Source organism: Anolis carolinensis, chromosome 3 (genome assembly GCF_035594765.1).
Source record: "Anolis carolinensis isolate JA03-04 chromosome 3, rAnoCar3.1.pri, whole genome shotgun sequence".
Lineage (NCBI taxonomy): Eukaryota > Metazoa > Chordata > Lepidosauria > Squamata > Dactyloidae > Anolis > Anolis carolinensis.
The window spans coordinates 263,997,394-264,022,314 of record NC_085843.1 but is presented as its reverse complement, the minus strand read 5'-3'; the positions used below and the strand labels follow the sequence as shown (position 1 = coordinate 264,022,314).

The window sequence follows — 24,921 nt, the reverse complement described above, 5'->3', positions numbered from 1 at the left end:
CTCACCCCTGGGGTTGCTACTATTATTATTGTTACAAAAGCTGAATGGCCATCCATCGGGGGTGCTTTGATTGTTCTTTTCCTGCATGGAAGAGGAGGTCAGACTGGATGGCCCCTGGGGTCTTCTACTCAAATATTGTTAAGGTTATGTTGGTGAAAACATTTTTCTATGCCTGATATATAAACATATAATATAATATAATATAAACATTTCTTGGGGCTCCAGAAGAAACTTTTGCTTCAAAAAGGGTTCTGTGGCTGAAAAGGTTTGAGAACCCCTGTTCTAGAGGATTTGGGCCAGTCAAATTTGACAATACTGTACTGGGTTAAATGGATCACTTTTCTAACTCAACTCAAGGCAATGTTTCTGCATCTATCAACCAGACCATATGGATGAGACAAGTAATTTAGTCCCTCCGTAATGAACAAAACAAGTTATCCAGTTTGACTTTTTTGGATATTTCTGGACATTAACATTTTTTAAAATGTCTATAGATAGGAATACTGTATGACTGGAAAATTGAGAGTTCAGACTGAGAAGAGATTAAGACAGTATCAGTGTAGCACAGGAAAACATTGATTTGCTAAAACAAAGAGGTACTTCAGGTACTTTTCTATATTCTATAATCCAGAATTCTAGATATCACCTTCTAGATATCATTGATGTCAACTTTGCCTTTGGAGCCCCTAAGGGCGCAGTGGGTTACACCCTTGTGCTGGTAGGACTGATGACTTGAAGGTTACGTTGCTGATTTGCTGGTTTGCTGGTTTGAATCCAACTCGGGGAAAGTGCAGATGAGCTCCCTCTGTCAACTCCAGCGCCATGGAGGAACACGAGAGAAGCCTCCCATCAAGGATGGTAAAAACATCAAAAACATCTTGGTGTCCCCTGGGCAACATCCTTGCAGACAGCCAATTCTCTCACACCAGAAGCAGCGTACAGTTTCTCAAGTTGCTCCTGACACAACAAAACTTTGCCTTTGTCCTGACCTTTTGCTGCATTTATATGCATTTATGTTTTCATTGTGTAAGCAATTTTAAAGGTCATCCACTTTTAGTTCCCTTGTCAGAACTCTATATTCAAGTTAAAGGATTTTCATTACTTTTTCTTCAATGATACTTGGAAAGCTTGAACATATGAGCAACACCAGAAATATGCTTTATTGATTATTTTTTCATCAGCTGAAGCAGACACAAAACTGGTTGTCACTTCAAAGATATGCTGTGATGTGGATACTATAATAGCAATAGCAATAGTCCAATTTACAGAGATTTAGACTATAGCTGTTGTAATATGTCTTAGTGTGAGCTTATGAATTAGTGGCAGTTCTTCAGATGAACATGGAGATGAAGTCCTCACTCTGAATCACCATAGCCTCATAAGCTCTCTGAGAGATCGCAAAAGTGTGAGGCTATAGTCTTCTAAACCATATCTTCTTCCACAATCAAGTCTTATGACAACAGTCTTGGGGAGATGTGCCCTGGAACCCACAGTGTATCATCCTATGCTGCTGGTAGTTATATTGATGCCAAAATTCAGTGACACAGCAACATACGAGGGTTGAATGAAAAGTAATACCTCCACCTTCATTACTTGGGTTTGCGTGGGAATATTTTAATAAATCAAACGCAGAAATAATCCTTAGAATGTGCTCTTTAACTACCACTATTCACTTTTCCACATAATCACCAGACAATTGGATACATTTCTGCCAACGATGAACAAGTTTTCTGAAGCCGTCACAGAAGAAGTCGACACTCTGTTTCCGCAACCAGCGTCTCACAGTACCCATCGTGACCAGATCTTCCAATAGCCAAGCAAAGCAATAATGTGACCTACACGTTCTTGTGAAATGCTGATTATGCTTGAAATTTCTCTCTGAGTGATACGACCAGAGCCGGCCCTAGGTATTTTTCAAGTGTAGGCGAACAGAATTTTGGCACACCCCCCCCCCCCAAACCAATCACTGAAAAATAAAAGCATTGGATAAGCGAAAATGTTGGATAATAAGGAAGTATAAAGGAAAAGCCTATAAAACATCAAATTACATTATGATTTTAAAAATTAAGCACCAAAACATCATGTTTTACAACAAATCAATAGAAAAAGCAGTTCAATACATGGTAATGTTATGTAGGAATTACTATATTTGCAAATTTAGCACTAAACATTGAACAGGGATATAGGGCAGTGTGGACTTAGATAACCCAGATAGCCCTCAGTATTAAAAAAAAAACCTCTAAAATCAGGACAATAAATAAAGAACAACACTCTGAAAACAGAAGAAATCCAGACAGTAAACAATCAGGGACAGCTAACTCCTCCCAAAAAAAGATTCTCCCAGGCAAGAAGAAGCCAGGCCTTGAAGCCACAGGGCCATTAAATGCTAATCAAGGTGATTAATTACAACATTCACACCTACTTCAAAGAAAAGTTCTTTCTCCCACCCTGGACCTTCTACAGATATATAAACCCCACATACCTAGCTTCCAAGTTCCTACAGACCTCACAATCTCTGAAGGCCCCAAAGGTGGGCTTGCGTGGTGCGAAGGTGGGTCTGTGCTGGCCGGAAGGCCCAGCGCGGCCGCTGGAAGGCCCAAAAGAGAAGGAGGTGGAGAGTGGTGCCCTCCTCCCAGGACGATGGTGCCCCCGGGACGATGGCGCCACAGGCAAATGCCTATTTCGCCTTATGGTTGGACCGCCTCTGGATACGACAATCATCCTAAATCAATCTGTCAACCTTTTCCTTGTGAAACTCGATGGTTGCTGTCACGGGACGTCCAATTCTTTGTTTGTCACGCAAGTCAGACGTTCCCACCTCAACATCTTTAGACTTACCCGCCCAATGATGCACAGTACTCACATCAACACAATCACCATAAACAGCTTGCATCTCTGATGAATCTCCTTTGGGGTGACACCTTCTACAGTCAAGAATTCAATGACTGCACGTTGCTTAAGTCGCATTGACTAACCGTCTGTGCAGGGTTCCATACTTCACATTTTAACAACACAACCGTTCAACGCTAAGGCTTCCTGCCAAATGGAAATGTAGAGAAGAGTCTGCCGCATACCCATACTGCCATCTGTTGAGGAGTGAACATTTAGAAATACAAAGGCTGGAATAACTGTGCAAAGGGATCTTGTGGCACATTAGAGACTATCTGTGAGAGAACAAAGTTGGTAGCACATATTAAGTCTGTTTCCTCAGTTATGTCTAGAAAAACTTCTGTATTTCTGTATTTAGAAATACAGTTTAGGCAGGGTTGTTATGCATTTTCCAGGCTGTTTGGCCATGTTCCAGAAGCATTCTCTCCTGATGTTTCGCCCACATCTATGGCAAGCATCCTCAGAGGCTATGAGGCATTTGAAGAAATAAGGCCAACAAAATTACCATGGGAATTCACACCTAACTGATACAAGAGTCTCATTCTCTGCCATGCAAAACATTTGAAGACTGAAGTCAAATTTCGGGGGGGGGGGGGCAGAATTATTATTTGGGGCCAATGCCCTCATGTTGGAGGCCCCACAGCCATTTGGAGTGGAGCCTTTTTGTCTCTCTACTACCCTGACACTTACGGGCTCAGCCTGGTGCTGTTTTGCTCCTAGCTGCTATTCTGAATCAGCCTTATGAATAGTGTATAAAGATAAGGAATACATGTATGTTTTCTTCTGTTAGTCTGAAGCACCTTTTTCTCACTCTTTCCTTTTCATTGCGCTGAAATAAACCCATCTCTTCTGAAATGTTCTATAGGTTCGGATGGCTATTCTATAAAGAAGAGGTGGACAACTACAGATGTTGTATAGCTCCAATTTTCCAAAACTATTCTCAGTTCTACCATGGACCTGAGCACTTCCAAATGCTTTGTTTTGTTTCCATTTCTCATTGCAAAAGATGGGTCCATAGGAAGAATGTGACCTGTGAGCTTCACTTTCCCCAATCTTGTTATAGAGTTTTAAGCTGAATCTGAAACCTTGTTGTTATTTTTGGTTGATTACAACTGAGAAAATATATGTCTGAGAGACAGAGAAAAATGAGAGAAATTTGGACTTTTGGACTCTTGTGGACATCCTGTAAGACCTGGGAGCTCCTCAGGCCAATAAGATGGGAAAGTGAATAGTAGCTGAAGAAAATGTTTCCTTCTTCCCTCCCAAGGTCTTGCCATTAACCATAATGTTTTGTGATGGCCAATTTTTTGTCCCCATATTCACTATAGGACTGCCAGAAACCGGACACCTCCTGCTACCTTGTCTTGGTACCTAACAATATCATCATCAAATAGCCAACTTTAAAACCAAGCTCCAGTTACAATGATCAGCCAGTAATGTATGGATAAGAACTTCCTTTTAATGTCTGTACTGTCTAAATGCTTCTAATTACACTCCATTGTAAGTAGCAATAAACAGTATGAAACCAATAAAGTTTGTGTTGCCTTTCATTTATTGTTCACAATGATAAATCCACTGAATTAAGAGAAGGGTGAATCCATTTCTGTTAATAGCCTTGCATCCAAAGACTGGAAACAAAATGAAATATAATAATAGGCACAAAAATGCAATGTTGCTGCAAAAAGGGCAATTTACACTTGCAATTTGTAAGGAAATTGCTTATTGGGGCTCAATTAATGGCATCCTAATTACTATGCACGCTTTGAATCCAAAAGTTTAAATGTAAGTTATGCATCAACAAAGTTACCCACTGATTCTAAGCATGACATCTAGATTTAATTTCTTGGCTCGCATTAATATTTTTTTCTAATGAAGTTCTTTTGAATTACTTAAACAGTGACTATATAGAAGAAGAGAAAGTATATAATTATGTCCAGAACTGGATAGCTATAAAGGGCAACACATATTTTTGACAGTAGCCAAGCTGCAATGTTCCTTGTAATAGTTGGATTTTTTCCGCTTTGCTTCATTTACATGAGTTATTAAATAGGAATGTGTGACAGTGTCATTTTCATCTTGCAGCTTATTTTTGGGCTTGATAGCTGCTCTCCTCAAAGTGTACCTGGCCCTTGTGATTCCAAATTAAAGCTGTCTGTACATAAGGATATAAATCCCGACTCAATTCATATTTGCACAGTCTATGGGAAACCTTCAAAATTTGTTTCCTTGATGTAACTGAGTGATCATAGGATTTGTGGAGTAAGGTTTCCAATCTAGGAGAAAGTCTATGATTTCTTGGCTATGAGTTTTGTATATTCCTATAAAACATCAAGTATTGGAAAGTGTGATAAAGTTGTCTCATTACATGGACTAGCAACAGCAGTAGCATTCGGTTGGATGTTGGTGTCTTTGTGATCATTTTGTGTGTATCACTTAGCTGTACGAAGGGAAAATGCAGTTTTGGCAATAATAGAAATTGCACTGATGAGACCAGTGGTGTCAGTCGTATGGCCATTGATGTATTTTAGACTTCAGCTCCCAGAGTTCTTGGTCATTGGACAAGCTGGCTAGATCTCCTGGGAGTTGGATTCTGAAACATCTGGAGGCAGTAGAGGACCACACATTTGACACCTCTGGATTAGATTATGAGCAAACTGGGGGGAAGGGGACAAGACAAAAACAATTGATGTCTCAGTCTGGATTTCGAGCCAGTCTGGATTTCTTGAATGGACTTTGAGGAACTGTCTGGTTGTAACAAAAGAGCTAGCCTAAAACCAAAACAACGGCACCCATGACTTCATATCTGTACTCATACTTCACTGAGGGAAGTGCTGCTGTTGAAGATTGCTCAAGGAACTACAGTGTGGGAAGCAATCCCATTGTCCAATGAATCATCTGGAACATGTAATGCCCTGAGTGACCAAGATGGTCATCTTCAAATACCTGAAGGGATGTCATATAAAAGACATAATGAGCTTAATTTTTGCTGCTTCACAGACTAGAACACAAACTTATGGGATTTAAAGAAAAAAAGTTCCATCTACACATTACAAAACTCCCCTTTGCTGCAAGAGATGTTTGATAGTAGAACAGTCTGACTCAGTCTATGGGGTCTTTCCTTCTTTGGAGTTGGATGGGCATATTTCAGGAGTGTATGGCAGGGAGTTGAACTAAATGGTCTTTGTAGTCCCTTACAAGTATAAGGCCTATTCTACATTGTCCTTATATCCCAGGATCTGATCCCAGGTTATTTGCTTTGAATTGGATTATATGAGTCGCCACCGCCCTATTATCTGGGCCTAAGATTCTATGGTTCAATTATTCTATTCGTTCTACTACTTCGCCACCTTTAACTTCCTTCAGAAAATTGTGAGCTAGGGCTTAAATATCATAAGAATTAGCCATGAATTTTCACACTGGGGAAGTTCATGTTCTGCACAGTCAAGTTATGAGTGTCAGCTGTGTCACTAATTCAGAAAGATGTCAAGCAGCTGACAAATACACAGCTTATACCTAGGTCAGTGGTTCTCAACCTGTGGGTCCCCAGATGTTTTGGCCTTCAGCTCCCAAAAATCCTAACAGTTGGAAAACTGGCTAGGATTTCTGGGAGTTGTAGGCCAAAACACCTGGGGACCCACAGGTTGAAAACCACTGTCCTAGGTGAATTAGGTGGCATTTTGGGAAAGAACATCACTCTTGTGAAGATATGGTAAGAAATTGCCTTATTTTACAATTCATCAAATGGTACAGGATTGGATAGAACTTTTTAGCTGTTCTTGTTCAAAGTGGTGGGGACAGAAAATAAAATTGAAGGCTTGTGTGGAGGATCCACTCAAACATCCTTTTAGTACGAAGACTGGGAATGGTAGTCTTTCAAATGCAGTTAGATTTTTCAGATTTCCTTAAAAAGTCCTATTTTTTCTAAGGGTTTATCCAGAAACAAAAAAGTCCCTGGAAGTATCAAGACATTCCAATCTTTTTTTGTTTTAATTTTATCTACATATTCATGGTTTTGCATCCAAACCATTTCTCAAAGTATCCTGGGTTTCATCCCTTCCACTCCCCTACAATTGGTCACATGCCATATATAGACTCAGACATTTCAGAAACTGACTTTTACTGATTTCTACTGGACTCTTTTAGATGATTATTCAGGAGTTGTATTCAAAATGTTAAAGGCCTTTAGCAAAATTTCACTAGTTAAGCATTAGACTATGTTTCTTTTATTGCTGGTACCCAAATATACATTAGTTATAATCTCTGACTAAGAAAGAGGAAGTCATAGTATCCCTCCTTTTTGTTTGTACTAGTAACCCTTAGAGTTTATGTATGTAAAATAAAAACCAAGATAACCAAGAACTGAACCAAGAACGCTGATAACCAAGAACCAAAACACATGTCAGACAACAGCAGATAATATGTAGATGTAAAGGCTTTAATTCCCAATTCCACTTTATTATTTGTACTGTAATCTTCCCCCTCCAACATAAATGCATTAACAAAGGAAACAAGTATAACAAAAATGGCACCACAGTTCTACTGAAATGTAACCCAGTGGTGATACTCCTTGAAGAGAGGCAAACAGTTATCCCAATTGGTAGGATAGTGCAAGTTGCAGTCTCTTGAGTTTGCCTTAATTAGGAATCAACAAAGCTTTGTCAACAGACATGCAAAACACAAAGCCTGCGCAGTTTGCAGATTAAGCAAGCTCAGCTCATCTTTTGGGTAATTTACTTTCATATATTTACCTTTGCATTCTCCCTTTGAAGAAAGGAGCACAAGGCAAGGGCATGGCTTCCTTTCAGAACCTTTTTATTAGGTAGGCTAAGATTCGGTAACTAGCCAAAGAATAGCTATTGAATATGATAGCTGCTCGGTGATTCTTGCTCTGTCCAATCCACCCATACAATTTTATTGCAGATTTTCCAATCTTAAGATTATTAGATCATTTCAAATTTTCTAAACTAATAATAAAAGTCATTATAACTGGCAACTATAGTTAAGCCCTATGTAGCAATACATGTGAAAAGGTGCAATAGATAATTTTTTTAAAAAATTGAAAACTTTAGTTGCCCTTTAAATAAGAGTATGGTTTGGTACACAGTTGTTTGTTTGTTTGTTTGTTTTGCAATAATGAAATCTGTCAGAGGTTTGCAAATGTTTGATATTGTGGACTAAAGCCAATATTAATCCTAATTAAAATAGATTCATCGAATCAATTGCTGAATGGTAAAAAACAGCACTTAGTAAATTCCATTGATCCTATGGGTCCACTTTAGTTAAACTAGATAATTGGATTCAGGCTCTTTATTATCATTAATATTATTATTTGATTTGATTTCATGTTATTAATCAGGGTATAACAAGAACCCTGAAAACACAGAATCTGTGGTTTCATCGACCATCACGCCATTCTGAGAGGCATTCAGAATCTGAAGCCAGATTTCGTCATCTTCAGAAAGCTGGACCAACGTTGAGCCAGAAACTTGGCTAACGTTCTGGGGAAACTGCCTTGCACTTGATCCCTGGAGAATGTTTTGACCATTGTGGAAAAGCCCAACCTTTACTGACCCCCCAGAAACACCCAGGTGATAGTTGAAAACATAGAAACCTCCAGCAGTGGCAGTAAATATACCTGTTTCTTCATGATAGCCTTCATTTTCATTCAGAAGCACATTCTCAAATATCACTGGGGCTCCTGGCAAAGGCAAGGGTCTCCTTTTCTGAAGAGCCACCGAAAAGGCTGTGGGTTCAACGGGTCTACAATCCCCCTTTTGTCCCTTTTCTCCTTTGCGGCCTGGAAGTCCTGTTGGCCCCCACTGGCCAGGAGGCCCCGCTCTTCCCTGGATCCCCTGATCCCCTTTTATGCCAGGAGCTCCTTCGAGCCCTATTGGACCTTGCTCCCCCTTTTGCCCAGGCAGACCTATTTCTCCCTTCTCTCCAATATCCCCTTTCAGTCCAGTTTCACCTTTTGCACCTGGTTCACCATGTTCTCCTTTTTCTCCCTTTGGTCCCTGAAGGCCTATGGGACCAGGGTTTCCAGCATCACCTTTTTCACCTCTTGGACAAGAAAGATTGTTACACCCACCAAGGTTTTCTGTCTGGCCTTGGAGCAGTAGCTCTCCAGGATTTTCTTTCATTGTGGGATGGTTTGAGACACCTAGAAGGCAAGGAAAATGATATTTTGAAATAGTACCACATGTATTCATGCCCCAACATATTTTAATTTATGGTGCTTACTTTGAAAGACCTACAAAGCTAAGGAACATCTCTCCCCATTCAGACTGATTGTGACTTAAGATCCTAAGATGTCTTTCCCAAGTACCTTAGAGCCATTATTGGTCAACAAGGAAAAGTGAACCTTTACAGCTGTGCAACTCTAACAATGAAATACCAAAGAATACCCTACAACTGTTCAGAAAGTCCTGATTAATCCTCTCTCATCCTTTTTTATATCTGCCTGTAAAATGTTATAGTTTCTCTCTCCTCCTCCCATTTTTTTTCCTTTTGTCCTCAGCTTACTTCAGTTGATTTTTTGTGTGTGTGTGTGTGTGTGTGTGTGTGTGTCAGGAGTGACTTGAGAAACTGCAAGTCACTTCTGGTCTGAAACAATTGGCTGTCTGCAAGGATGTTGCCCAGGGGACGACTGGATGTTTTGATGTTTTTACCATCCTTGTGGGAGGCTTCTCTCATGTCCCCACATGGAGCTGGAGCGGATAGAGGGAGCTCATCTGCGCTCTCCCCAGGTTGGATTCGAACCAGCAACCTTCAGGTCAGCAACCCAACCTTGAAATCATCAGTCCTGCCAGCACAAGGGTTTAACCCAATGTGCTACCGGGGACTCCAGTTGATGAAAACTGAGTTCAAATCCAAAAGTAATTAACCTAATGGAGGTGTGGGAGTGAGAAGAGGATGAACTATCACCCTTCCTAGCAGGCTCAAATAAATGCAAATTGCTGCAGTCTCTTCTAGTTTGTGTATTCTTCATCCTTAATAACTTTTGCCATATGGACCATGCCCTGTCAGTTGGTCACACATATCCTGGTTTTCATCTGTGAAATTCTGGAGGATTTGTCTAGGAGATGAGGCTGGCACCAACATTGTAATCATTTTGGTGCCAGCCTGCCTAGATTGATGATTTTTCTTTCAGTGTGCTGAGTAATCTGCTACGGGTTTTAGTCTAAACCAAAAACAAGCTATCCAAAAAGATTAACTCTAAAATCAGTTCAAGGCCTTGGAGTGTTCCTTCAAAGTTGGCATTAAAACCTGACAAAGATTCTCTGCTGCACTGATACTGTCTTCACAGTTCGTGTCAGATAGCTACTCCACTCAGGAAGAGTAGAAGGATGAAATCCTGTCACCAATATTGCATCAAGTGCCAGTTTGATCACCTTCTCAATATAGGTGGAGAAATACCATCTTATCCTTTGCCTCCTGCAGCAAATGTCTTAGATCAGGCTCAAACATGATGAGGGAGAATAAGAATGAAACTAGTGGAGCTAGAAGGGGAGAGTTTAACACATTGTAAACCAAAACACATTGGTTTAGCACTTAGCTGCTACTGTTCCAACTAATTCTCCCTCCGCAAGCTGCTATTTTCATAGAAACATAGAGTTCCAACAAGAGCCATCCAGCACAACCCCCTGCCACGCAGGAATCAAATGACAGATGATCATCCAGACTCTATTTTAAAATCTTCAAAGAGATTCCATCGCACTTTGAGGCTGCATATTACACTGTTGAATAGTTCCTACAAACAGGAGGTTCTTCCTAATGTTTAGGTGGAATCTCTTATCCAATAACCGGAACCCATTGCTCTGTGTCCTTGTCTCTTGACTCACAGAGAAGGAACATGGGGCCCAAGTTTGTGACAGCAAAACCTTCTGGCAAGCATCTTCCATTGTGGAAAGTGCAGCACCAGAAGATATTTTTGGACTACATTTCCCATCTGCCTGAACCAAAACAGCCAAATCAAAAGCTGACCTTTGCCTCTCACAATGTGCCATGATGAAATGTGAATTTCACTCTGTTTCTGAAAGGCTCATTGATTGATTTGTGCCTGGCCATTTTTGTCTCTGAGTAAGTGATCTAATACCTGGAAGATCCCAAACAAAATATGCATTCTCAAACCTTACTATTAAACATATGCATGAGCATTGCGGCAACCATCATTATCCTTTGGGTCAGTGACTATAGCCATAGGAGTCCCTAAGATCATACTTAAAGTATCATTAAAATGTGCTTATTTACATGAGGCTCTTGTGAGTCTCTAAATGAGCCCTTGCAGCTCATTGTAGTGAATTATACACCCCTCTAGAAAGGATTGTAGTTTTCTTAATTACAGCACAGGAGGTGCCTAACATTTATATTCCACACTGAATTAAGCATCGTTGAAGCCTGTGAAAAGCCAAAACATGAATCCTCAAGCACTTTCACAAAAGACTTAACCACTGTTGTGCTATTTATGTTAGCAGTAGGACCACAATCCAGCTGTGAACACCATAATCATCAATTAATCATACTTGTTTTAGTCAATCTATTGGTTATATTTGCATAGACTTATTTATGAGTAAAAATAAAGTAATATGCTTTGGTGCATATGTATGGTACCATGCATCTTAGAAAAGTGGCAACTGTTTTCTGGGTTCAAGAAGCCATACTGGGTCCACAAGTTGGATGGCACACTACTGCCATCCAACTGAACTACACTACGTTCAACAGCCACTTTTGAAGTTTTCATCACACTCTGACCAAGTCTACACAGCCAAAATGTAGAGAACTCAATAAGCACTCAGCTGCTGCAGGGAGTCCACATGACACATGGCTGGATTAACAGCAGAATTGTTGCATCCAGCCATAACACATGTTAATAGAATGTGGGGCTTACTCCAGATCTTCCAGGAAGCTCTAAAGAATCTCAGAGTTTTGGTGATGTGAACAGTATGTATCTCCCAAGGACACATCGCTGAATCACCTCCAGCAAACAGTTTCCTGGAAAAGAGTTCCCTGACAGAGGCTTCCCGGCAACCTTATATTTATGCTGGGTGCCCAGCAATGTGCCCAAAAATGCAATATCACCAGTAAATCTCTGCCAGGGAGCTACTTGCTGGCAGCAACACAGTGGCAGTAGCCTGAGGCACCTTCAGCCCAAACATGTGGGCAGCCAAAGGGTTCTAGGGACATTCCCAGACTTTCTTGGAGCAGCTCCAGAGCACTTTGCAGTGGATTAATCTGGTAGCTGTAGACCCAGTCTCTATCAGATACTGGCACAACATAGGGGAGAGCAAATATGGTGGCCAATATCGTGTAAGTGTCAACATGGTAGTACTTTGAGTGTCAGACTAGGAGACTAATACATTATTTGAAGCCCATTGAGTGTCCTTGGGGATATGACACTCTCTCAGTCTAGGCAATGGCAAACCTCTTCAGAACAATTATTGCAGGAAAACCCCATGATAATCAAAGAATTATAGAATAATAGAGTTGGAAGAGACCACAGGGGCCATTTAGCCCAAACCCCTGCCATGCAGGAAACGCACTTCACCATGAGCCAGAAATAAGTTAAACATCAACCCAAAAAAATCTTTCTCTGAAATAGTAGTCAATCCTTAAATGAGTAAACGCTACTTCTCCAGTTCATCATGTCAATGCAGAAGTGAGAAAAAAGAAAGAAAGATCAAGTATGAACTCTGTATCTACAGAGGACCTGTTCCTGGACTTCATGTGCATTTATAAAACCAGGGATAATAGTCAACTGTATTGAAATGAAGGACCTCTGTCCCCAAAATACCATAACATCACATTGAAAGACCTAAATTTTGCCTAGAGGTTGCATATTGTGTTGGAAGTGAATAAGTCAAACTGTGGATACTGGTGAAGTGAATATGGGGATCCAGACGGATGGACTCAATCAAGGAAGCCACATCCCTGAATCTGCAAGATCTGAGCAGGGTGTCTGATGATAAAGGGATTTGGTGGTCTCTCATTCATAGGGTTACCGTAAGTCAAAGTTGAATTGACAGCCACTAACAACGATCAGTGTGTTTGGAGCATCACCAGGCATAACTAAGGCTCCTATAGCTGCACCTTTTAAAAGAACAAATGGTAGTGACTGACAAGGCTTATCAGGAACGTTTTCATCCCTGTTATTATCCAAAACCCCACTGAACTTCCAATGAACCTGTAGGTTTTCTAGAACACAGTTACATCAGGTCAGGCCATAATATATCGTTTGTGGCAAGTACAGTATGGTTCATTAGAATGCTTGGGCTAGTTATAAAGTTGCAAATATTTATACTGCCATAGATACCAAGTACGGCCAGACTGTGAGACCCAGTGTGTAATGCTGTAGGCCAGCCATCCGATGGAACAGCTGGGCTCAACAGGGCAACAGCAAATCTCAGCTTCACTGGTTCTGCATACTGGCAACATGCTCAGCCATCGGGGACACAATTTACCCATTTACCGCCACTGGGTATCTTTTTACTTCATTGCACAGAGAATGTGGATTTGGGGGATTTTCAGTATGATACTGATCTGGTTGTTTTTAATTAGGAAATAAATGAATGGGATTCATTAAAAAAGATTTCCAGCTACCCAAAGGCATTAAGTGATAAAATTACCAGCATTTTTTTTTCCACCTTTTGTCCTTCAGATTCTGGAATTTTACAGAAGCACTTGGTATCAGCACCGTTTTCTTTTGGTGCATTTGAGACAGCAGGAGCTAACCAATCATCAACTGCAAGACTTTTGTGAAAGCCAGAAAATAGCATAAAACTATTACTGCTGTTTTTATCCCCAGACCTACCTGGAGTTACATCAGCAAGCACTTTTGAAGTGATCTGTTGTTGAGATGCAGTGTTGATCCCGGCTATTGCTTCTGGAAGGTTCTTGTTTACCACTCCATCTGCCTCGTTAAAGGTTGCTGGAAAGGTTACAGCAATCTGGGAACTTGCTCGATTCCCACCATCTGCGACTGGATCAATTTCATTTGCTTTTGGACCCTGATCAGGGGGAACAGTGAAGACTTGTTTAGGGTCTACAGTTTCAGTAGTGCCGCTGAGTGACTCCGCTGCAAATAGCTGGTAGGGAGCAACACTAAAGATGACTGTCATTCTCACCGGATCCCAGACGATACTGGAGAGCAGAGCTTGGATTAGGAATACAGACTGCATGGCTGCAACATGAACAAATAAAAAGCATTAAACACAAGAAGGTTATGCGTTAATCAAGGTTATTTACCCAGGCTTACATTGATTCATGGGACTCACATTGTCTCCAGCATATCAGCCTAATGCTCCCAAGAGTCAGCATAGCATATCTACTAGCTGTCCCATTTTTGCAGGGGCAGACCCCATTTTTCAACTGCCTTTAAAACATCCTATTTCCCTATCCTCCTCTCACTTTCTCCCTTTGTCTTCAGTGTTCTTCACATTGTTGTAAACTGAGTTCAAAATGCAAAGGTATTTTGTACAGAATGGAATAAAGGAAAGGAAAGGAAAGGGAGTATCTTAGTCTTGCGGGGGAAATAGTATCTTACTCTTCCCAGTAGGCTCAGGGCGCTTCCAGACAGCACCAAAATCTGCATTTTAAATCTAAGACAAAAAAAATCCTGGGACCTGACAGCAGGTCAACACATGGACCTGTCAGTCCCGGGATATGGTCCCTCACCATCACCACATCTTCTTTTGAAGCTGATCAAGATGGAGGATGGATGGAGGATGGATGGAGGACATCCGGTGGAAGTTTTTTTAAAATATTCCCTCCATTATGCACTGGACCATATATGTTCAGTGCACATAGAAAGTTTAAAATAAAGAGTCTCAGAGAGTTTTAATTTTTTTTCCTTTTGTACTTCCTTCGAACCAACTGTGTGTCCATTTGACAGCCCAATCAGCTGATCAGCTGTTTTGGGCTTTTTAAAAGCACACTTGTGCTGGAGCATTCTAGACAGGAGAGAGGGAAGGAAAGCAGGTGTTTTGCATGACTGCAGTGATATAGTCATGCAAAGGTGCACTTTTTTCAGGTTGAACTGTGTTTTAACACACCTTTGTAACAAGTGTTTTTTAGCTCTTAACCTGATCCCTCCCACACTTTGGCTAAACGTCATTTAGCCACCCTTCCCCTTTTAACCCAGTTACTTCCGGGGTTTACAGCATGTATAGAAGGGCCCGCAAACAAAAGCAAACTACTACAGATCCTCCTAGCTTATGTTTTCCTTCTCATGAATAACTTTTGCTATCTTGATTACCTTCTTGTTGTTGTGTCCTGTTTTTCATCTGAAATGTTGGAAGACATGGAATAGTGCAATGGTCAGTCTTGGACTACATGTGCCACAGTTAGAATCCTGCTGTTCTAGAAAATTGGATTTTGGCATTTATTTATTTATAATTTAATTTAATGTGGGAAGATAATGATGCGAGGACTGATTATGATGAGCAGGTGTAGTTGATAGAAGAGATTTTGGTTAAAGATTTGAATCATCTGATAAGAAATGGGGAAAAATTGACTGGATAATTTGCAACGAGATACATAATAATTAATGAATTTCATAGTGATACAATTTTGCTGAGACTTTGTTGACTCAGCCATAGATTTAGCAAATGAGACTGGCAACAAAATATTGCACTGTGAAGAACTCTTGTTCTGAGATTAATTTAGAAATGCTCTTTTCAAAGCTATTCCATTCCTCCTTTGGAAACAGCTCTAGTATTCCATTCACCACCAACACCACCCAAAAAGTCCCAGATACACTCAAACTTCGATAGGCTCTGGAAGAAAGTCCTTCCCCCGTAATGATTTTTCTCCCTTCATGTTCTGTAAAGTGTCAAGGTTCCCCAAACCTGCTGACACCCTCCTCTTACTTATGGATTTTGGCTAGATAAAGGTAAATGTTTTCCCTGACATTAAGTCTAGACGTGTCCTACTCTTGGGGTTGGTGCTCATCTCCAAATCTAAGCCAAAGAGCCAGTGTTGTCCGTAGACACCTCCAAGGTCATGTGGCCAGCATGAATGCATGGCATGCCGTTACCTTCACGCAGAAGCAGTACCTATTGATCTACTCAGATTTGCATGCTTTCAAACTGCCAGGTTGGCAGAAGCTGGGGCTAATAGCGGGAGCTCACTCCGCTCCCCAGATTCAAACTGCCAACTTTTCGGTCAGCAAGTTCAGCAGCTCAGCGGTTTAACTCGCTGCGCCATTGGGAGCTCATAAGGTCCATCTATTCAAGAAATAATTCACTTCTAACATTTATATGGACTACAGAAGAGAGAAAAAGCTAGGTACTTGCAGTGGAGTTTGCTCCCATATCTGTGGGATGGAGAATCTGCTATAGGTTTTGACCAAACTTAAATAGAGTTATTCAAGATAACAAACTCTACTCACCAAACTAGGTCTAGTACCTTGGATAGATTAAAATTCAGAAGAGTGTTGACTCATCTATACCGTAGAATTAATGCAGTTTGACACCACTTTACTGCCATGGCTCAATCCTATTGAATCCTGGGATTTATAATTTGCCCTCTTTTTCATAAAAGGCTAAAGACTCTGTAAAATTACAGCTTCCAGGATTCCATAGCATTGAATCAAGACAGTTAAAAGTGGTGTCAAATTACATTAATTTTGCACTGTAGATGCACTTTAAAACCCACAATGAATTCACTGTCCCATTGATATTTAAGCCACCAGTGGCTACTGATCACCTGTCATTCATCCTTAGGCTCTTATGCTGCACACTGTTAACAGCACTATAATTTCATTGGAAAAATTAGAAGTATTGAAAGAGTATTCATCTTTTATCTCTCAATCTCTTGGATTTAAAAGCACGGACAGTCCTACTTCATGTCTTGCAATCTGCCCAAGGAGCATCTGTGGCTAAAGGGTATGATATGGTGCCTTTACATACATAAAGCACACAAATTCCCAATTGCTTTAGGGGAATCAATTTTGCGGTAACTATGATGGGAACTAAGAATGTGTCTCTGCCTGAGGCTCCATCTACACTACCATAGTCTGGCCCTGAGTCTCCAATTTTCACAGGTTATATCCAGGTGATATAAGGATGCAAATTCTCCAGTTTTTGGAGGATTTGTCTCCAGACAGGAGTATACTACGTTATATATTCCTTAACTCATTTCCCTAATTGGAGCTGTAGCTTTTCAAGGACTTTAGACTTCCTTACCAAAAGGTGTTAGTGCCTCACCAAACTACAACTCCCAGGATTCCATACCCTGAGCCATGATAGTTAAAGTGGTGTCAAACTGCATTAATTCTACAATGTAGATACACCCATTGTAAGCATGCACATGTGTGTATGCGCTAAGTATCTCTTATCCAGAATTACAAAAATCCCAAATACTCCAAAACTTAAAATTGACCACATGGGTGACCGAGAGAGTGAAACTTTTGCTTTCTGATGGTTCCATGTACACCACCTTTGTTTCATACAAAACATTATTAAAATATTATGTATATACAATTAATTTAATACATAAAATTATTGTTTAAACTTGGGTCCCATCTCCAAAATATCTCATTTATGTACATATATGTGAATAGAGATATTCCAAAATCTGCTACAGCCGAAACACTTCTGTATAAGGGATAATCATCCTGCATATAAAAATAATGAACTAAAAACAGAAAGCAAAATGAACAAGTGGTTGCCTTCATTCTTTGCTTCTCAGGCCCCATCTACACTACCATTACAATGCAGATTTAACTGGACTGTATAGCTGTGTAGACTCATACAATCCAGTTCAATGCCGTTCAGTCTGCATTACTGTATATGAGTCTACACTGACCACATAATGCAGTTCAAACTGCATTATATGGCAGTGTGGATGGGGCCTCAGGCGGGACCTACACTGCCATATAATCCAGTATCTGATCCCAGGTTATCTGCTTTGAACTGGATTATATGAGTCTCTCTTCACTGCCATATAATCCAGTTCAAAGTAGATAATCTCAGATCAGAAACTGGATTATGTGGCAGTGTAGATCCAGCCTCAGGCTCCCTCTACACTGCCATATAAAATCCAGGTTGCCTGCTTTGATAATCTGAATTATATGGCAGTTTAGACCCAGCCTCAGAGGCATGCAGGAACAGAAGGTAAAATCTAGTTGAATTTTGCCCTGCTCTAAGGTTGAAATGAAACTATTTTAAAGCAGGAGTGAAAGAGAAGGGCTATTAAAGCACAAGTAGTAAATTCTTAAGAGCTGTTTACCTGAATAGTCTTCAGAGTCGCAAAGGCTTGTTCTCCAGCATCCAACCTGATGCTCCGCCAAAGTGAAGCAACTTAAATACTAAAACTGTAAACAAAGACCATGTATTTGGTACAACTTTTTAAAAAAATATATAGGAGGAGCTTAGTTGTTCTTTGTTGGATCCTTATAAATGAAACTTGTTCTTAAGGATTTCCTTGGCTCTATCTAATATGTTAGTTCTTCAGACTAATAATTACTTCCAGTACCTGGTATTCAGTATAATAATGGGAGAGGGCTAGAAGAGAGGGCTAGAAGATTTCAATGACTATAAAGGTCCACATTACACTTTATATTAAAAAAATTCAAAGGATGTGATTAGAACAAGCCTGCTTTTCTTCAATTTTGAAAGGTAAGCAAAATCTGCTGCAGATCTGAAAGTCATTGATGAAGAAGGGAGGGACAACCCAGCTGGCACAATAGAGTCTACCATTTAACCTTTTCTCCAGTCCATGCCATTTTATTAAAATTGAGGGTTATAAGAGTCTGGTGGTATAAAAGAAAAGGAGGGAAATGTAAGACCTACACACAAGCATATGTGCACAAAGCAGTACTGTTTTTCCTCCCACCTCCAACCAAAAATGGGCAGTTTTAAGCACACAGAAAAAAAACTTTAACTGCCATAGTAATAATAATAATTATAATAATAATAATAATAATAATAATAATAATAATAATAATAAGTAAAAAGGTAAAGGTTTCTCCTGACGTTAAGTCCAGTCAGACATGGGGGTTGGTGCTCATCTCCATTTCTAAGCCAAAGAGCCGGACACCTCCAAGGTCATGTGGCCGGCATGACTGCATGGAGCGCTCCCGGGATTTGAACCTGGGACCTTTCGGTCTGCAAGTTCAGCAGCTCAGCGCTTTAACACACTTTGCCACCGGGGCTCTAATAATAATAATAATAAACTTTATTTATAACCCGCCTCCATCTCCCCAAGGGTACTTGGAGTGGTTCACATGGGGACCGAGCCCAAGAATCAAACAGATAAAAGCAGAACACAATAACAGCATATATAATTAAAACAATTAACAATAAAATAAACATTCATAAAATACATCAATGGGTATTGAAAAAAAGGTGGAACTATTACAAATTGCAAGGGAAGGCGGGTATGTGCAAAATGCAAGGTAATAAAATTAGGATTAGGCATAAAGTGCTGGAGATTAGGGCAGTAAACAATTAAGACTGGGCGGTGATAAAAACTAACCTATTGTTTGAAAGCATGTTGGAACATCAAAGTCTTCAATTTTTTGTGAAATGTGGCCAGGGTGGGAGCTAATTTAATCTCCATAGAGAGAGAGTTTCAGAGCCAGGGGGCCACCGCCGAAAAGGCCCTCTCCCCCGTCACTGCCAGATATATTTGGGACGGAGGTGGGAGCAAAAGAAGAGCCTCCCCAGAATGGCTCAATGTTATGGGAACATGGAAGTTGTAGCTGTCCAAGGTCTTTTGTCTTCTCTGCCAAATAATGCTGATATCACACCAAATTGCAACTCCCATGATTTCATAGAATTGAGCCATACCAATTAAAATGCTGCCAAACTGCATTAATTCTTCAGTGTAGATGCACCCCAACCCTGCCCCTTCATATCAGATCAACAGTTACTGCAACATTGTGCTTGATTCACTCCAAAGCTTGGGAAAGTTATTAGTTGAAACTACAGCTCTCTGAAACTTTTGGCAAGTACAACCATAACAGCAAAACTCAGTTGATATAATGAAAACAGAAGTGTGTGCTATGGCATTTTTGTTTTGTGTTTCCTCCAGAGGAAGGCAAAGAAGAATAAGGGTACTTTGTAGGCCCCTACAGACGAACATAAAATGACCTATATCAGAATAAATGTATTATTCCTCATTTGCTGCAGAGAACAGCAAGGCATTTGTGTGTCCACATTGCAAGTATCTTCTGGTCCACTAGAGGGCAATGGAAGACTATTATTTCTTCACTCGTTTTGGAGTAGCAGTAGAAGGCATCCTTTCATTGGCAGAGAACTCTACCAAAGTTATGTAACTCAGCATTTATTCAACTATGACATTTTGAGCAATACATGAGAAACTCCTCACCAGTATTCTGTCACTCCTAGACCATTGGGGACCATATTGCATTGGTCCTGAATCACAATTACACAATTGAAAGGATTTCTCTTTCTTTAATAATAATTTCCTTGAGGGTGATGTGGATATTTTATATCCTTTTATCCGGGAGCAATCTCCAATGAACTCCATGCGACTTAGTTCCAAGTGACATGTATAGGTTTTCATTAATAGTCAATTACTATTAATATCTATCATTCTTCATCTAACTATTAATTATTCAGCGAGTCTAATATAATTGCTTAAAGTAATGTGTCCTTCCTTTTTTCCCTACACTCCAGAACAGGGAGTTTGTTTCTTTATCCTGATGCTCATAGAGGTCAATGAGTTAAGGAGCACAAATGTCCATTTCCAATTACATTTCAAGTATTATTGACTTGATTTAAATCTTAGAGATTGTATCTTATATCTTAAAGTGACATTAACCTGTTTAATGATCCAATGACCAAATGGGACTACTTTTGCTATTGCTCTCAAGCATATTTGCAGTACACAAATCAGGGGAGTCACATTGCCAGGCTAACATGCATTGCATAAAACATCAAAAAGATGATGAGGTAACTGGGAGGATGGACAAAAGGGGATTTGAACCCTGATCGGCAGAGTCATGACCCAACAAACTATTACACTATGCTGACGCATCTTTATACTCGGCTATTAAGTGATATACTTGAGCTACTGTAAGTTATTCTTATGTTATTAAGGAGGTACAACAATGGGATAATACCATGGATCCAGACAACAAGGTAGATTCAGAAAATGACAAAATTGTCTTCTGTATAACTTCATTCATTACTCACTCAAAACAGAAGAAAAACACAGTAATAATCTTTTCCCAAACCACAGCCTACCTATAGCAATCCCTGTGATTATCATCAAACGTAGAACAGAACGCAACAATACTTTACAGTCTGAAAATCAAACTCATTTTCTCTCTGTATTCTGATTCTCCTCCCCAAACACGCAATTCTTGAGTGAACTGAAAGTAGTGTGGTTGCGTATCCTACTTCAAAGAGAACAGGGTTTTTTGAAGGCTTTACTTGTTTGAAGAGTTTATTTCCAGTCTTCATTCCATTTAATTAACATAAAATAAGAGACGCAGCAGCTTTGAATTTCACATCAATAATTGCAGCCAAGGAGGCACACCAGTAACTTGCTTTTTCCTATGATATCTAGGATAGTATTTCTAATTAAATCAGTGGTTTCCAACCTTTGGGCCTCCAGGTGTTTTGGACTTCAGCTCCCACAGTTCCTAATAGCTGGTCAACTGGCTGGTATTTCTGAGAGTTGAAGTCCAAAACACCCGGAGGCCCAAAGGCTGGGAACTACTGACTTAAATTAAGAAGGTTCATTCTATTTTGCATCTACACATATAACCTCAAATGTGTACATTTTGTCCAAATACATGTGCTTCTCCATTAACATATAAGTGGCCATTCTAACTGCAAAGCTGGTGTAAATTATCTCTAAAAATCTATAACTTGACAGGAATGTGGTTAAAAGGGCATCTATTTCCTATTTGGTCAAATAGACAAAGAATAGACACTCTTTGAGAAAAGTTAGTTTTCTCCCTTTGGTGCCCTTGTTAGTTCATAGTAAACCGTTTGTTGAGATAAAGTTCAAAGAGGCCAAATGTGACAGAGTTGCTAGGCACTTTGCGGAGAAATTTGCTTGCACTCACTCAAACCCTGACTGTAATAACTGTGTTGGCGGAGATGTCTAGACTCTAGGCAGACATCAGGTGATCCGTCTCAGTAGCAAAACAAGTCACAGCTTCATTGTGACTTGCACTACATAAGCAACAAGTGGACTTTCTTCATCCCATATGGCTGGGGAAACCTACACATAAAATAATCTGGGTTGCTTATTCAATTACAAAATGATGATGCCACTTTAACACTCTATGTAGTTCTGGCTTCATAGTGTGTAAGGCACTAAACTAAAAATTCTAAATATCTCTCCCTGAACTGCAAATCCCAGGATTTCATAGGAGATTTCCATGACAGTGGAAATGATAGACCAGATTGCTCACTTGTGACACTGGTTCTTCAAATGGTCATCTTTGCCTTCAAACATACTGTGCATGTACTGGCCCACCAAAATATTTCCTCTTCAGTTTCAAAGTCCATTTCAGATGAATAGGAATCTGAAAGAGGGCCACTCCAAATGGTGACTTTGCCAGCTGCAAAGTCCATTTGTGTGAGGCACAGAGGTCATGAAGACAAATCATTGTGTAAAAGATCCCTAAAAAAAAACTCTTAAACCTGACCAACACAAATAGTAGACACAAACCTTGAGGAAAGAAAATGATCTAATTTGTTGGCTCCCAATCCTTCTTCCTAAAGGCGTAGGCTGAGTGAACAAAAAAAAATCTATATTTCCACTTTCCTGAATATTTCTAGTAATTTGGCTTTATGTCAGCAATTTTACTTTAAGGTGAGAGGTAGGGTGGTGTGTGCTAAAAACCTAAGTTTCTTTGGAAATACAAAATTCTTGCATAGGTACAGTCCCAAATCAGTTCTAAAATCCCAGTTTGGAAATAGTATAACTGATGCAAATAACAGTTGTCTATTTTTATAACTAGGGAGCCCCGGTGGCAAAGTGCGTTAAAGCACTGAGCTGCAGACTGAAAGGTCCCAGGTTCAAGCCCCGGGAGCGGCGTGAGCGGCCGCTGTTAGCTCCAGCTCCTGCCAACCTAGCAGTTCGAAAACATGCCAATGTGAATAGATCAATAGGTACCGCTCCGGCGGGAAGGTAACGGCGCTCCATGTAGTCATGCCGGTCACATGACCTCTACGGGCAGCGCCGGCTCTTCGGCTTAGAAATGGAGATGAGCACCAACCCACAGAGTCAGACACGACTGGACTTAACGTCAGGGAAAAACCTTTATCTTATTTTTATAACTATTTTGCATCTAGTTTCTTCTGTTTTTACTTTTAAGCAAGCACATAACGTGTTGCCTAAAAGTAAACACAGAGGAATCTAACAGATGTATAAATAGAGAGGAGATTGAGGCTCTCAACCTCCCCACTCCTTTAAGAATAACAAAAGATGGGTTGCTTTTATATCTGGAGTGAGTGAATAAGTCTATATCGAAATGGTCATATTCCATGGTTATAGTTGAGAGTACTAAGCTAAGAATGTAACTATTGGGAAGGGCAAAGAGAAGATGAAAAAGTCTCCCCTACATTATCTTCCTTCACTCCCCAAATGTTAAACATTGCAGTAATTTAAGACTTCGTAAAGTTACTAAAGGATTGCAAGCACAATAAATATTAGAGTTGTGGGTTGGAACTATTTTCAGTGTCTTTCTCTGGACTGGAGAAACTTTCCATTTGAAGGCACAGAAGTCTGTTTGGAAGGGCAATGTTCTCATGTTGCCTCTCTCATACCTACAGCCCCGCAGCTGCAGTATCAGAACCCTTTCCAACAAACTATTGGCAGTCCAATATCAATAACCGTATTTCAATTTGTCTATATCCCTGAAACTTACTGTAAATGAAAAGTGCAAGAATAGAATGCTGTAAATGCATGAATGTCCTTCTCAGAAAACAGGAGTTTTCTTCTTTTTCTCAGGTAGGACACAAATTCTTTGATAAAGTGAATAATGAATAATTGAGAACAATTGGATGCAAGAACAGCTGCCATCCAGGAAACTTCATCTGTCTAGAGATAGTCAAGCAATGTACTATCAGCCATCCCTGGGGAATTGAATAGTGTTTGTATGAAGACTGAATCATAAGCTTCTCACAAAAATGTATTTTTACTGTTAAGAAACTGCTGAGTACATTGCTTTATTCTCCCTAGTTTTCCAGGTTTGCATATACTAAAACAAGGATGATCTCCACATAAGTTGAAAAAGTTACATTTTTGGCTATAATTTCAAGACTCCTCTGGGTAGTATGGTCACTGCTCATACTGGCTAACAGATTCTGGGAGATATAATCCAAAAACACTTTTTTTTCTCCCAAACATTATGATATATTAATGCTATTTAAAACTAAGTAATGAAATTTATCCAGCAGGTGGCAGCATTATTACATTCTCAGAAGTATGGTACACTAAAAGCAACTACAGTATCTCACTTATCTAAGACTCGCTTATCCAAGGTTCTGGATTATCCAGGCCATTTTTGTAGTCAATGTTTTCAATATATCGTGATATTTTGGTGCTAAATTTGTAAATACAGTAATTACAACATAACATTACTGCATATTGAACTACTTTTTCTGTTAAATTTGTTGTATAACATGATGTTTTGGTTCTTAATTTGTAAAATCATAACCTAATGTTATGTTTAATAGGCTTTCCTTAATCCCTCCTTATTATCCAAGATATTTGCTTATTCAAGGTTCTGCCAGCCCGTTTAGCTTGGATAAGTGAGACTCTACTGTATTCTTATACTGCATTTATTATAACACTGGCATAATGTAGATTCATTTGAATTACATATGACCCAATGAGTTTGGCATTGTAAAGGCTAATTTAGTATAATCTCCATTTATTTGTACATCACTTTCATCCTTTCTGTTACATCAGAAGACTGATCAGCATGAATCATATCTTTCCCAATAGTGCAATTGCCTTTACAATATTGGCTCTAGATTTTCTTTCCCCTTTTCTGTCCAGAATAAAGTGCCACGCATAAATGAGCTATGAACCCCAGCACAAAGG

The 24,921-nt window shown here is 39.8% G+C and overlaps 1 protein-coding gene across 1 annotated transcript in view; it reads right to left on the bottom strand.

Moving 5' to 3' along the window:
* Positions 1–18,231, bottom strand: part of otol1 (otolin 1) — a 39,863-nt gene extending 21,632 nt beyond the window's left edge. Inside the window, exons 1-3 of the mRNA XM_062976989.1 lie at positions 18,115–18,231; positions 13,697–14,065; positions 8,240–9,049 (exon numbers count right to left, since the gene is read on the bottom strand). Coding sequence (XP_062833059.1) covers positions 8,240–9,049; positions 13,697–14,063 — 1,177 coding nt within the window. The 5' untranslated portion in view covers positions 14,064–14,065; positions 18,115–18,231. The remainder of the gene's footprint in view (positions 1–8,239; positions 9,050–13,696; positions 14,066–18,114) is intronic.
* Between the last annotated feature and the right edge of the window lie 6,690 nt (positions 18,232–24,921).